Source organism: Desmodus rotundus, chromosome 2 (assembly GCF_022682495.2).
Source record: "Desmodus rotundus isolate HL8 chromosome 2, HLdesRot8A.1, whole genome shotgun sequence".
Classification (NCBI taxonomy): Eukaryota; Metazoa; Chordata; class Mammalia; order Chiroptera; family Phyllostomidae; genus Desmodus; species Desmodus rotundus.
In genome coordinates, this window is record NC_071388.1 from 10,327,132 (window position 1) to 10,340,028 (window position 12,897).

General features: G+C 57.8%; 1 protein-coding gene across 6 annotated transcripts in view; it reads left to right on the top strand.

The window, feature by feature from the left end:
* The window catches only part of COL18A1 (collagen type XVIII alpha 1 chain), a 76,111-nt gene that overhangs the window by 57,722 nt on the left and 5,492 nt on the right, over window positions 1-12,897 (top strand). For all 6 annotated transcript variants that reach the window (XM_053917743.1, XM_045196579.3, XM_045196584.3 and 3 more), the window contains 19 exons: window positions 762-902; window positions 1,503-1,601; window positions 2,538-2,564; window positions 3,408-3,443; window positions 3,939-4,010; window positions 4,342-4,377; window positions 4,665-4,754; window positions 5,299-5,328; window positions 5,414-5,440; window positions 5,737-5,799; window positions 6,143-6,217; window positions 7,106-7,132; window positions 7,315-7,368; window positions 7,712-7,783; window positions 8,737-8,823; window positions 9,390-9,432; window positions 9,678-9,740; window positions 12,458-12,501; window positions 12,702-12,824. In XM_053917743.1, the coding sequence (XP_053773718.1) occupies window positions 762-902; window positions 1,503-1,601; window positions 2,538-2,564; window positions 3,408-3,443; window positions 3,939-4,010; window positions 4,342-4,377; window positions 4,665-4,754; window positions 5,299-5,328; window positions 5,414-5,440; window positions 5,737-5,799; window positions 6,143-6,217; window positions 7,106-7,132; window positions 7,315-7,368; window positions 7,712-7,783; window positions 8,737-8,823; window positions 9,390-9,432; window positions 9,678-9,740; window positions 12,458-12,501; window positions 12,702-12,824 (1,209 nt within the window). The remainder of the gene's footprint in view (window positions 1-761; window positions 903-1,502; window positions 1,602-2,537; window positions 2,565-3,407; window positions 3,444-3,938; window positions 4,011-4,341; window positions 4,378-4,664; window positions 4,755-5,298; window positions 5,329-5,413; window positions 5,441-5,736; window positions 5,800-6,142; window positions 6,218-7,105; window positions 7,133-7,314; window positions 7,369-7,711; window positions 7,784-8,736; window positions 8,824-9,389; window positions 9,433-9,677; window positions 9,741-12,457; window positions 12,502-12,701; window positions 12,825-12,897) is intronic.

Genomic DNA, 12,897 nt, shown 5'->3' on the forward strand with positions numbered 1-12,897 from the left:
TGCCCTTGCTGTGGGCCAGTGGGCTCGGGGTCTTTTCACAGCCCGTCCAAAATCTGGTCACCTCCATTTAAAGATGAGGAAACTGAGGCTCAAGGGTTAAGTGGTCACAAGGGAGTAAGGCTGTGCCCAGGTGTGGTCTCAGCATGGGCCCTCCCTGTCTTGGGTCCCAGGGTCCCCTGCTCCCCTGCACTGGGCTCCCCTGCCTGGCTCTTGGGACCCTCAAGCTCCGAGCAGCAGGTGTGCCTCTGAGACTGGAGACCCACATTGCACCTGTCTCCTGGCTCTTGCTCCCTGAAGCTGTGCCTTGTGTCCCCACAACCCCAATCTGTGCAGTGGTAAGGGGGTTCCAAGCCTCCCAGACTCACTCTAAGCCCCCCTGGCTCCTTCCAGCAGCACCCTGCCCCGTCACTGGCCACAGCGCCTCAGGCTCTCCAGCCCCACTAGTGCAGCATGCTCTGCATGGTGCACCCCAAACCATGAGCACTTCGCTCCCCCAGAATGAACACCTCAGGCGTGGATGTCTGGTTCTCACTCAGTTGTTTCATTTTTAAGCGGATGAAATCCTCTTGTAAGTTCAGAAGAAGAGGTGCAATCGGGTTTGCTTGCTTTGCGGAGTGTTATTTATCCCTGTGGCTTTACAGATTTGTAAAAAGCTTTGTAAGGGAATGTAGGTATGTTGGGGACACATTGGCTGCCTCAGGATTCAGCTGACACCCACCCTGATGGCCAAGAGTGATGACATTCCCTCTCCATCTATTCAGGGAAGCAAGGGAGACCCTGGTCCCATCGGCACTCCTGGGGAGAGCGGCTCGGCAGGACCGCCTGGACCAGTAGGACCACCAGGGCCCCCTGGGCCTCCCGGGCCCCCCGGGCCTCCAGGACCAGGACTTCCTGCAGGATTTGTGAGTGTCAGCTGCACCTGATCCCCAAAAAGCTGAGTCTGAGCCCCATGCCTCCCTCTCAGGATCCCACACTGACTCCCCCATGGTGGAGTCCCCACGTGTGAGCCGTGAGTGGCTGGGCAGGCTCAGCAGGATGGGCCAGTTGGCCTTGGGGCACAGTGAGTGTGGGTGTCTCCTGAGTCACATCACTGCCTGGACAGTGCCACATGGTGGAGCCATGGCAGTGGGAGGGGACAGGCACCCAGTTCCACAGAAGGTCACTTCGCGGGGACTGTGTCCCATGAGTGACGCTGAAGGGCTGGTCTGGGGAGGTGAAAGGAGAAACTGAACACCGTCACACAGCCAGGCCCCCAGCACATGCCCAGAACAAGAGTAAGTGGCCTAAACTTAGGAGAGGCTGAGGGCGCCCACCCAGCAGGTCCCTGCCCCTTGACAGACGCTTCTTATTTGAGGGTCAAGGTTGGCCAGTGCCCAGTGACTGGGCCCTTAGAGTCCACCCTGCTCAGCCATGGCCAGAGTTCCACCTTGGGCCAGTTGCTGCCCTCAGGGAGGATCTCTTTCTCTAAGATGAGATGCAGACCCGAGTTGTGTGCTCTCCAGGATGACATGGAAGGCTCCGGGGGACCCAGAATCCAGGACGACACGGAAGGCTCTGGGGGACCCTTCTGGCTGACAGCCGAAAGCGCTAATGGGCTGCAGGTACTGCCTACAAGCAGCTTGGTCAGCTCTTGGGAGGCAGGGGATGGAGGTGCCTGGGGCGGGGGGAGTCTCTGGGACAGGCCCCAAGTGGGGACCAGGAGCAGCGCTGCAGAGCCAGCGGGGCCACCTGAGTCCAGGGCGCCATCTACCCTGGGGGCTCCCCTGCATGGGAAAATGCCCCAGATGGTCAAAATGAATGAATGTGGGGGTGGAGTGAGCCCTGAAAGCTGCGTCTTTCTGGGAAATCCCAGTGTCTGGCTTCCGTTTGGCGCTTTGGAAGTCCCAGCTGGCCCAAGGGCGCAACCGGACAAGGTTTCCATTCCGAGCAGTGCCGACAAGGATTTCCACCTGGACAAAACTAAGCCCATAGTCAGCTAGGACGGCTGTGCCATCTCCACTCAGCACCTTCCCTTTTCTGTGTCAGGCGCCTCGGCCCTTGTCAGCAGCTGTTGGCTGCCCTGGCGCCAGGGGAGGTGTGAGCCAAGAGGTGACAAAAATCGTTGGCTGTGATGCAAAGGTCGGGAGGATCCCGTGGTCAGAGATAGTGAGATTTGGGGGCACAGGTCCCTTCTTTCAGGGTTCCATGCCCACGTACACAGCTTCAATGCCCTGCTCCCTAGAGGGCCGGTGGGACTATTTCAGGCCTCTAGTGAGGTTGTGGAGACCCTCGGAGGTCACAGCGAGCCCAAACCAGCCAGACAGCAGCATTCTGTCTATTCAAATGCACCCACTTTAGATAAACAGAAGGCAAGTGTGTTTGTGTCAGGGTGATCTGGGCTGATGGCCCAGCTGGCGCTGCCTTGGGGACCGGCAACCCCACTGCTGCGAGTTTGTGTCGTATCCGTGGGGCTCCAGATGGCTCCACTCTGGGAGGGAGGTGCTCTCTCCTCCCTCAGGACAAGGCTCTGAGGGTCTCTTCCCTCTCTGCCCCCACAGGGACCACCCGGCAGGCCTGGAGTCAAGGTCAGTGCAAGATTAGTTGGCAGTTGCCTCTGTCGCACCCCCCATGGCTGAGAGTTAGTTACTGCTTCATACACCCCATTCGTTGTGGGAAGTGTGGGGACAACAGCCACGCACACTGACCCAGAGCCTGCGTGTGGGGTGGGAGCGTCTGGCCCGTCTTTGCAAAGCCAAATGACCTAAGATCCACGGCCTCACATCCCTGAAGTGTGTGCTGACTTGGGGAAAAAGAAGAGCTTCCAGAAGGGACCCCTACAGTCTCCGACAGCAGATGGTGCCCCGGAGACCTTGGGTCTAATCTTGGGCCACCCACCCCCTGGTCAGGTGTCCCCCTCCCTGTGGGTGGTGAGGGCAGGAGGACCCTCCAGCAAGGGTCCCCCCGGGGCCATTCTGTGCTTCTGCTTCCCGCTCACGAGTTCCAGGGTGAGTGCACAGCCCACAGCGGGATCAGCTTGCTGCTGTTCCACCTCTTCTTTTAGAATGGTTTGCTTTGATTTCCAAAACTTTGGGACATTTCAAAAGTTGAGTTTTTAGAAGTACATAATTATTAGCTGTCTTAAATTCTAAAAAATGAAGTCATCTCATAGGATGACATGATGGCGTGGCCTCCAGAACAGCCCTGGCTGTGCATCGTTATCATGCGGCCGACCCCAAGTCGCATGGGCCACAGAGTCCCTGCACACATTACTCAGTGTCCCCAGGACACTCAGCTCTGAGCTGGTGGAGGGGAGCGGTGTGAGACGCCCCCTGAGTACCCCTTTCCTGCCCTTCTCCGGGGGTGGGTGGACACCGCCACGGGCTGGCCCAGCCCAGCCCTGCACTCACAGAACCCTTCGTCCACTTCAGGGGGACCCTGGAATACCTGGGCTACCAGGGACCAAGGTAAGAACCTCTTCTTGAGTCCAGAAAATTGGCAATCTTTATTAGCTCTGGCATGGGGCAGGGAGGAGTCCTCAGGCTAAGGCCCATTGGCCCCTCAGAGCCTCAGTAATGGGTGAGCCTGCATGGGGCCACCCTCCAGGCCAGGCAAGGCATCATTGCTCCACTCTGCCCTGGTTTGTCCTTGGGCCGTCTCAGCCCTGACTTAATTCCCTGGAACTCATGATCTACTTATCCCAAGGGCGCTCACCCTGAGAGAACCCCACCCTCAAGGTTTTTCTGCTTCCTCCTGGTTGTGCCCCCAAAATCATGGGAGCCACATGAGTCCTCTGAGCCTCCCCCAAACTCCTGGCCCCAGCCCCGTCCTGTCCTCCTCACCCGCTAAGAGCTTCTAGAAGGCTGAATTGTTCTTGGGTGTGAGCCCTGGCCTGCCACCTCCCCGACACTGGCTTGCTGGGCCGTGTCTGACACACGGCCCTCTCCTCGTGCCCTTTGCAGGGAGAAGTCGGTGCAGACGGACCTGCCGGGTTTCCTGGCCTCCCTGGCAGAGAGGGCGCGAACGGAGCCCAGGTAGCTGACTGCCCAGGGCTACTGGCGCTTCAACACCCTGAAGTTGAGAGCTGGCACCCCAGTTGTGTCTCTCAGGAGGTCCTCCAACTTAGTTCTCTGTATACCAAGCGGCCCGGAGACCCCACTCCATGGGCTGACTCAAGTCCAGGCTAGCTGAGGCATTTCCTGTGGTTGCCTGGCTTGTAAACCCTCTCTACTCCGTTTGGTCAGTGAACGAAGAGTTTTGCATATCTCTCTGTTCAAAGGGCATCTCAGCAGTCCGGGGTGTCCTGAGGAGAGGGAGGGGCTCATGCTCTATTTATGATAAAACGTTTCCTTCCTGTCTCTGCAGGGACCAAAAGGAGAAAAAGGGACCCAGGGAGAGAAAGTGAGTGGGTAGGGGTGTGGGGTCTTGGGTGCACAGGTGGGTTGGTGGGTGCATGACTACCTTAGGGGAGGGGGGCTGCCCTCTGCCCCACATGGTCTCAGAGACTTGGGGTGAAGACCCTCAAGTCTGGGGGCTCTCGGGCTGGGGTGGGGGTTCTCGGGGTACCTCCTCATATCCTGTGGGCACTGGGAACCCCTCCCAAGTCCTTGGGGGTCCCACCCAGAGCCACTGTAGTGATTCTTCCCCTACAAGCAAACCCAACAATGGACCTGGGCTTCTTCTTCCAGGGCAACCCAGGGAAGGACGGAGTGGGGCAGCCAGGCCTCCCCGGGCCCCCCGGACCTCCGGGGCCTGTCGTCTATGTGTCGGAGCAGGACGTAAGGACAGTGCATGGGTGGGCACATGTTCTGCCTGGACCCCCAGTGCTGATTGCAGCCAGTGCAGTGTTGACCCCCACAAGCTAGGGGCTACGCTCTGATTCCAGTGCAGTGACCCCCAAATACATCGAGGTTTCCAGTCTGTTGGTTCTGCGGGGTTTCTCCCTGTCAAAGCAAAGCCTTGCAGAGCTGCCTGCTGGCAGCGCATCCAGTTTGTCTGAGCGTCAACTCCCCCAGATGCTAAGGTGTCCCCTCGGGCCGCCAATGCACAGCACGGGGAGGTGGGGGCACTGGTCCCGTGGTCCAGGGTCACAGGTGTCCTACGGTTCGGGAGGCAGGCTCCCAGGAGCAGGTTCACTTCTCCTCTGAGGGACCCTGAGGCACAAGCCAGAAGGACTGTTGAAAGCAAAACTCTGTTCCATGCTTGTTTCTGGTGGTGCTCTGTCTGCCTTCGTGGCAGTGATAAAATGAGAGAGGGATTATAATTGTAAACGTGGTTTTCTCTTCTTTTGTGATTTGTGTGTTTCTGCCGCTTTGGTGACAGAGAGCAGTGGCTGTGGCCCATGGAGTCAAGGTACGTGCCATCCTGTCTGGAACGCGGTCTGGCTGCACAGTGCCGGTCAGCGTCCCCCCAGTGACGCTGTTGCTCTTTCCCACAGGGACAGCCAGGGTTCGCAGGCCTCCCCGTAAGTAGCCTCAGCCCCACCCCTGCCTGGGCAGGGAGTGAGGTTTCCACATTGTGAGGGAGCCCAGTGCTGGGTGGGTGCCTGCGAGGCAGAGGAACCTTCTGACCCCTTAGCAGAAGCCCCCAGGGTCTAGCATGGGGGTCTCGGGCGGGTAGAGCAAGCTCTTCTCTGCCTGTCATTGGTCAGGACCTCTAGGCAGGCACATCCTGGGCAGCCATGCTGGGGGAGAGCATGAGCGACCATCATGGGGACTGGGTCACCAGTGTGGCCCCTCATTCCTGCCTGTCTCCCTGCAGGGGCCAGCCGGGCCAAAGGGAGACATGGGATCCAGAGGCCAGCAGGGCCCCCCCGGACCCAAGGTGAGGGGCTTAGTGCCATCTTCTCAGGGACGACCCCCTCTGTGACCCAGAGGGGCAGTCCCAGTCCATCCGGGTGATCATTCTCTGCAAGGGGACCTGGGAGCCCCCTCAGCCCACCCACAGCCTGTGACAGATTCTGACATGGGTTCTTCTCTCAGTCACTTCACTCTGACCCATGGGGGACCCACCAAGATCCCAACCACAGAGCCCCCAGAAGGGCAGGCCTGCTCATGTGCCGTTCTGGGGTGTGGGCGCGGGCGCCGAGTGGGGTCTTGGCTGCAGTGGGTGCGAGGGCCCTCTCCCCTGGAGCTGGCCTCGCTGACTGCACTGCCTGGTATTGTAGGGTGAGAAGGGTGAGCCGGGCACAGTCTTCGGCCCTGACGGCAGAGTGCCGGCTCTGGCCCAGAAAGGAGCCAAGGTGAGACAAAGGCCCTGCTTTTCACCCCTCGCACAAGCTTCAGAAGTGTGGTTTCCTGGGGCTAGAATGCGCGGGGGGGGGGGGGGGGGGGTGCGTTGTCCAGCTCCTGGCCATGCACGATAGCCCTGAGCAGGGTTCTGGAACCTTCCATAGCCTGGGCCCCTTCCCCTGTCTTTTCCTCTTTCACAACCACATTGGGAGGCTCCTCAAGGCCCCCAAGTCTACATGTTCAGATGGGCCGCAGCCTGGCTGGCCCGTGGTCATACACTGCCCGTGTCGGCCGAGCCAGTCCCACACAGGCTGGGGGCACTCAGAGCCATGGCTCTGGGCTCAGCTGCAGAAATGGAGCCCCCAGCTTTGCCCAGCGGGAGCCTCTCCATCTTGCTCTCTGACTGCCCCTCAGCCTCAGGCTGTGGCAAGGGCTGGGGGTCAGGAGTGGGCTCCTTGAGGGGCCGGCCTCTGGGTGGGTCCTGGGGAGTAGCTGGACCCAGATCAGGTGGCTGTAGGTACAGGCCTACAGGCAGCCCTGAAGCCCCCAGGGTTGCTGGTGACTGGCCAAGGGACCTTGGACCCCAGACCCAGAGAAAACTCTGCCAGCCCCACCTGGCTTCATACCTAAAGTCAGGCCATGGTGACTAACCAGGACACTGCAGGGCAGCCCCTCAAGCTTCAGAGCCCCCAGGGTGCGACCCTCCGTGCACCCTGGGATCGATACTGCACTCCAGCACCCTCTCTCCGTTGCTGTTTCCTTCCCTCCTGGTTGTCAGTGCTTCGGTGCTTGTCCGGAGGGCATGCAGAGGGGCACAGGGGCCCCTTGGGGGATACCTGGGCTGGGGGTGGGGGGAGATGACCTGCGGCCACCTAACAGTGCTTCTGGTTTCTGTTCAGGGGGAGCCCGGCTTCCGAGGACCCCCGGTGAGTTGGCCCACACTCCCCCAACGTACTCGTGCAAGTGCTGCACCCTGAAAGCGCCTGAGCGAGCAGCCTGAGGCCAGAGTTTACACCCCAGCTGCGTGTGTAAAGCTCAGGACAAGTGTTGGTGGGAGACCACAGCAGGGTCTGTCTGCTCACCTGAAATGTGGCCCCCCTCTCTGCAGGGTCCATATGGGCGGCCCGGGCACAAGGGAGAGATTGGCTTCCCTGGACGACCGGTAAGGATCGGGGCTCCCTTGCTATGTGAGGGAGGCAGGCAGACAGCACCCCAGGCCCACGGGGGCCATGGGCTCTGGGGAGAGTGGACTGCCATCCTTACCACTGTCCTCCCTGCAGGGGGGCCACTGACTGAACACAGCTTTCTTTGGCACCTAGGCAAGGTGTCCTGGCCCTGCTTGTGGTCAGCTCGCACGCCCAGGAGGCCCTGGGTGGGGACAGGGGTGGGAGCTGCTGGTGGTGTGAGCCAGAGGTGGGCTGGGTCTGCCCTGGTGGGGACTGACATGGCAGCTAAGACCATGGTCTTGGCTAGCACCCAGCAGTTCCCCCTTCCACTCTCCCTAGGGTCGCCCTGGGATGAATGGGTTCAAAGGGGAGAAAGGAGAGCCCGGAGACGCCATTGGAATTGGTATGAGGGTGAGTGTCCTCTAACAGGCGGACCAGGCACAGCTGGGACGCCCAGCACCTGGAATGGCCTGGCTGGAACAGCCTCGGTCCCTCTCTGTGCTGGTCCTCAATGCTTAGGCCTTGCACACATACATGTACATGGAGTGCACACACGTGCTCACACATGCAGTCCCAGCCCACCGGGAAGAGGCACTTTTTCTTGGAAGGGCATCCATGTTGGCAAGAATTCTGAGCTGCAGGGTTCTCTCCACTCAGTGCCACGTTATAACTTGCAGTAACTCTGCTACCTTCTGAGCCAAGGGTTTTATTTCAGTAATGTCACCAGGGTGAGGCATTTGTAGCCATTTTTACCTGAGACCCGGGGCTTGCTTCTGACAAGCCTGGCACCCAGCGCCCCGCCTGCCACTCTCCTGCAGTCTCTCCGAGAGGCCCCACCCTAGTCATGTCTCCTACCCACCCTGAATCTCAGCCCAGGGCCCTGCCTCCCTTCCCTGGTCCCTGCCTGAAACCCCTGTGAGCCCAGCCTGGCGTGGGCAGCGGTCCTGAGCTCACTGTGCAGGCAATCTGCTCTTCTGATATTTTTTTTGCTGGTTCTTCATGGAGGCTCCCTTCCCTTTTGTGGACTAAAACTGGGCTGTCGTGAAAAATCTGGAACACGAGGCAGCATTTGGCAGGGTTCAGATGCAGAGATTGAGCAGTAGGTCGCATTTGTCAGTGGGGAAGAGGGGCTCTTGCATTCTTGTCATGCTGTTGAGTTTTAAAGGAGATATGAAAGGGCGATGCACGTGCCCCTGGTCGGGTGCATCCCACCTCTGGTTCTGCTTCCCGTCCCTCCCGCCTTGGTCACACCTGGACAGTGGCTTGGGGCGTGACCACTGTGACTTGCCAGAATGCTGCTGCCCTGGCCAGGGTCAGTGGGCGTGCTGTGAACATGACTGACCAGAGCTGTTTCTCCTACACAGTGTCCACCTGGCCCCCCAGGGCCTCCAGGGTCCCCAGGGCCTCCAGGGCCCCCAGGTCTTCCCAGGACCCCTATCTATGACAGCAACGTAAGTCTCCCGGCACCCATTCTCCCCTCCCCAGTCTTTAGAAGGAGTCCTCGGTTGCTGCTGCCTTCCAGTCACTGATCCCCAATCCTAGCAAGAGGCAGCCCAAGCCACGGCCTCTCTGTTGGGGAGATGGGGCACTTCTGGGAGGGAGCCAGGTAGTGGGGCCTGGGCTGTCTGCCTTGGGGGCCACAGTCAATTAGAACACAAGCCCCTGAGGGAAGTGCAGGCCGGGGACAGGGAAAGCTCTCTATGTCAGGGTACTGAGCACCAAGCCCCATGGTTCCTGGGAGGGTGGACATCCTCATTTCGTGAGGCTCAGAGGCGTGAAGTGAACTCCTTGAGGGTTCCTTCTGTCAGGACCAGAGCTCCCAATTTCAAACCTTGTGTCCTCTCCCTCCCCCTCCATGCACCCCTGTCTCGGGGTGGAGGTGACTCAGGGGTGGAGGGTGCCTGTTTGGCCTCAAAGAGCGTACTGGGGCTTTTGGACTCAGAGACCCTTGGGTGGGTGGTGGCCTTGGTTTTCAGGGCGTCTCCCTCAAAAGCCAACTTTGGCCCTTTCTTTGCAGGCATTTATTGAGTCTGGCCCCGCTGGACCTCGGGGATTGCCAGGTGAGGGCTCCTGGGGCCCCTGGGAGAGCTGAGGATGAGCAGCCCTTTACAGGGCACTGGAAGCTCCAGGACGTGGGCTCCCTGCTCACCTGGCTCTGGGGCAGCATGAATTTTCTGGGGACCTAACCGGGGATGGGAGTGGACACATTGGCTACCAACTTACTGTCCACAATTTAGATTCAGCTCCAGCGGACATGTTCTTCTCACACATTCGATAACGGGCACTGGGGTCTCTGTCCTTCCAGGGCACCAGGGGCCTTCTGGACCAAAGGGTGACAAAGGAGAAGTAGGCCCGCCCGGACCACCAGGTGAGAGTGCTCTGGGTGGCCCTGGGCTGAGGGGCTTGGCTTGTGTCTACCTGCTCTGCCCTCCCGGAGGAAGGAACCCTCTTCCCAGATCACAGGGCCCTGACAGGGCTGTACTCGGGGACACCTGGTTGGCCCCATAGCCCCTACAGGGCCCGGGGGCAGCAAAGACAGTGGCCAGGCAGGGTGTCCTGTCACCCCACCTGCTGAGGAGCAGAGCAGGGCCCCAGTGTGTGCCTCCCAGAGAAGACCTGGCACCTCTGATGGGGATGGCCAGGGGCCTTGAGGGCAGAAGGAAGTGATGCTGCCGAGACAGGGGATGAAGAACGGTGGAACCATGTGGCCCTAGTCGGCAACAGTGCAGCAGAGTGCAAGGCTCTGAGACCCGGCCTTGCCCTGGGAGCAGTGAAGGCCTCGTGCCCGTGAGATGCCAAGTGTCAAGGGTGAACTATCCCTAAGGGATGAGCCAAGAGCGGAAAAGAAACGTGTAGCCAATAACCAATGGAAAGGAAAAACAACCTAGAAAACTTGATCTAAAAGATGGAGAGAAAGGAGCACAGAACAGGTAGAACAAATAGAAAATAGGAAGCAAAATAGTTCATTAAAACCCGACTCCAATATTCAGTGCATTAAATGTGAAGAGGCTAAGTGCTCCTATAAAAACACAAAATTCTCAGTGGGATAAAAACAAAACTGTGCGCTGCTTACAAGAGACACCCCCAAATGTAAAGACAGGAAAGCACATGTGAGAAGCCAGACAGGTGTGTCTCAAGGCAGAAACATCGCCAGCAATGAACCACTCACAGTGATTAAAGAAAACCCACCAAACAAAACGAAAACACAGCAAGTCCAAATCTGCCTGCACCTAACAACACAGCTTCAAGACACAAAAAGCAGAACACGACAGAACTAAAAGGAAAGACATGAAAACCAGTCATCACAGGAAATTCTAGGCTGGCTTCCAGTAAGTGGTGGGACCAGCAGAGAAAGGACAGGTCAGTCGGGAGATGGAGGATCTGAACAGGTGACAAACTGGACCCCAGGTCCTGGCACCAACATGGAAGACGCAGCCTGTTCATACAGGAACCATGCCAGGCAAAAGCAAGTCTGCAGGTTGGGCAGGGGTGACGACATGCAGTCTGTCTTCTGAGGACAGTGGAAGCAAGCAGGTGATCTATCCCAAAATTGTAGCTGGAAGAGTATCCAGGTCCAGAGAAAGCCCAACAGAAGCGACAAAACTCCCAGAGCTATGGACAGTGACACCGGCACTGAAGGTGGTGGGTGTACTGAGGCCCGTGTGCAGCCCTCACTCTGCCCCCACCATGGCCCTGGAGCAGTGGGACCCCCCCCCTCAATGAGAAGGTCCCAGGACGGGAAGCCCGGTGGTGACAGCGTGTGAGCTGGGCCACCTTGGGCAGAGCCTAGAGCTGGAACTCCCACCAGCCAGGGGTATCATCCCGGTGATCCCACCTTCCATCTTTATCAGGTTTCCAGGGGAAGGTTAATGCAAGGTCACTTCCCCACCTGGAAGGAGGAGGGGTTTTTTTTTTAACTCTTTACAAAATCACAGCTTTAGGTTGTACACATTTCTAAGCATCGAGCCCAAGAAGTTAGAAAACAAATAGCAAATTTAACTTGAAGCCAATAAATGGGGAAAAAAATAGTAAAAATCAGAAGTGAATGAAAAATGTATATATAATAGGAAGCATCAATAAAGTCAAAACAGCAAGTTAGTTTTTTGAAAAGATTAATAACATTAACATGCCCCTCGCACGACTGGCAGAGAGGGGTGCAGATTGGCAGAGGGGTGCAGCCGCAGGGGTGCAAAAGCATACCTCTGGGAGAAGGGCTGCGCTGCCATCTGCTGGCGTGTCCGTGGGACTGACTCCACCACCCTCAGTGGGTGGCGGGGCCCAGACAGGGCGTCTGCGGTCACCGCAGTGGCTGCAGGGCCTGGCAGAGGGAGAGGCAGGGAGGGACTGCACAGTGCACGTTTTTGGAAAGGGAGAAATAAACCTGCCACTTTCCCAGATGACACGTTTTTGATCCCCAACAACCCAGAAGGAGCTACAGAGAAACCATTGGAATTAATGAGTAAATTTACCGTGGTTGTGAGGGCAGTTGATGAAGTCAGTGACCCGTCATAAACAAAATGGAATTTTAAAAAGGTGCTGGTTGGAGAGGGATCAGCTTGCTCATTGCCAGAGAAGGGGGTCAAAATGTACCAGCTTCCAGTTCAACAGTATAAGTAGGTCCTGGGGATGTAATGGACAACGTGTGACTATGGTCCAGACTGCTCCATGGTGTCTGTGAAAGTTGCTAAGAGACTAGACCCCAAAAATTCTCATCACAGGGGAGAAAAACTTTTTCTCCTTTTTGTGTGCATACGAGATGATGGATGTTAGGTAAACTTACTGTGGGGATCAATGCACAGCATATGTCAGTCAGGTCATTCTGTTCTACACCTTAACACATGTTGTATGTCAGTTACGTGGATAAAACTGAAAGGAAAAAACGGCGCTGTGAACAAAAACATCCTGAAAACCAAGTAACTGGGAATAAGTGTAACAAAATAGGCAGAGGGTCTCTGCACAGAAATACAGAAATTTTATAGAAAGGAATGAGAAAAGACGTAGCAAGGTGTGTGGGATGGGGGTGCTGTAAGGGAAAGATCCCGCGTACACAGCTCACTGAGGCCCCGCCCACGATCTCTCCTACAGGGCAGTTTCCGTTTGACCTCTTCCAGCTGGAGGCTGAAGTGAAGGTGGGTGATACCCCTCCTCCCTTTGCTGAGCATCCTCAGCCCACTGCCCCACCAAGCGCTTTCCTCTGCCCTGGCTTAGTTTTGTGGGGACTTACTTGGGTGCAGTGAAAAGCCTGCCAGGCTTGTGGGGGTTAGCACCCGCCCCTGCTGACACCAGCAAGGGGAGCTGGCCTGTCCCAAACAAGCCTTTCTATCCACAGGGAGAAAAGGGTGACCGAGGGGACAGTGGGCAGAAAGGAGAAAAAGGCGAGCCTGGAGGTGGTGGCTTCTTCGGCTCCAGTGTGCCTGGACCCCCCGGCCCGCCAGGCTACCCTGGGGCTCCGGTAAGTCTGGGCCCCAGGCCACCCAGTAGGTGCTGACAGCCAGATCCAGGCCTGTCCCCAGAGGCCCTGGAGC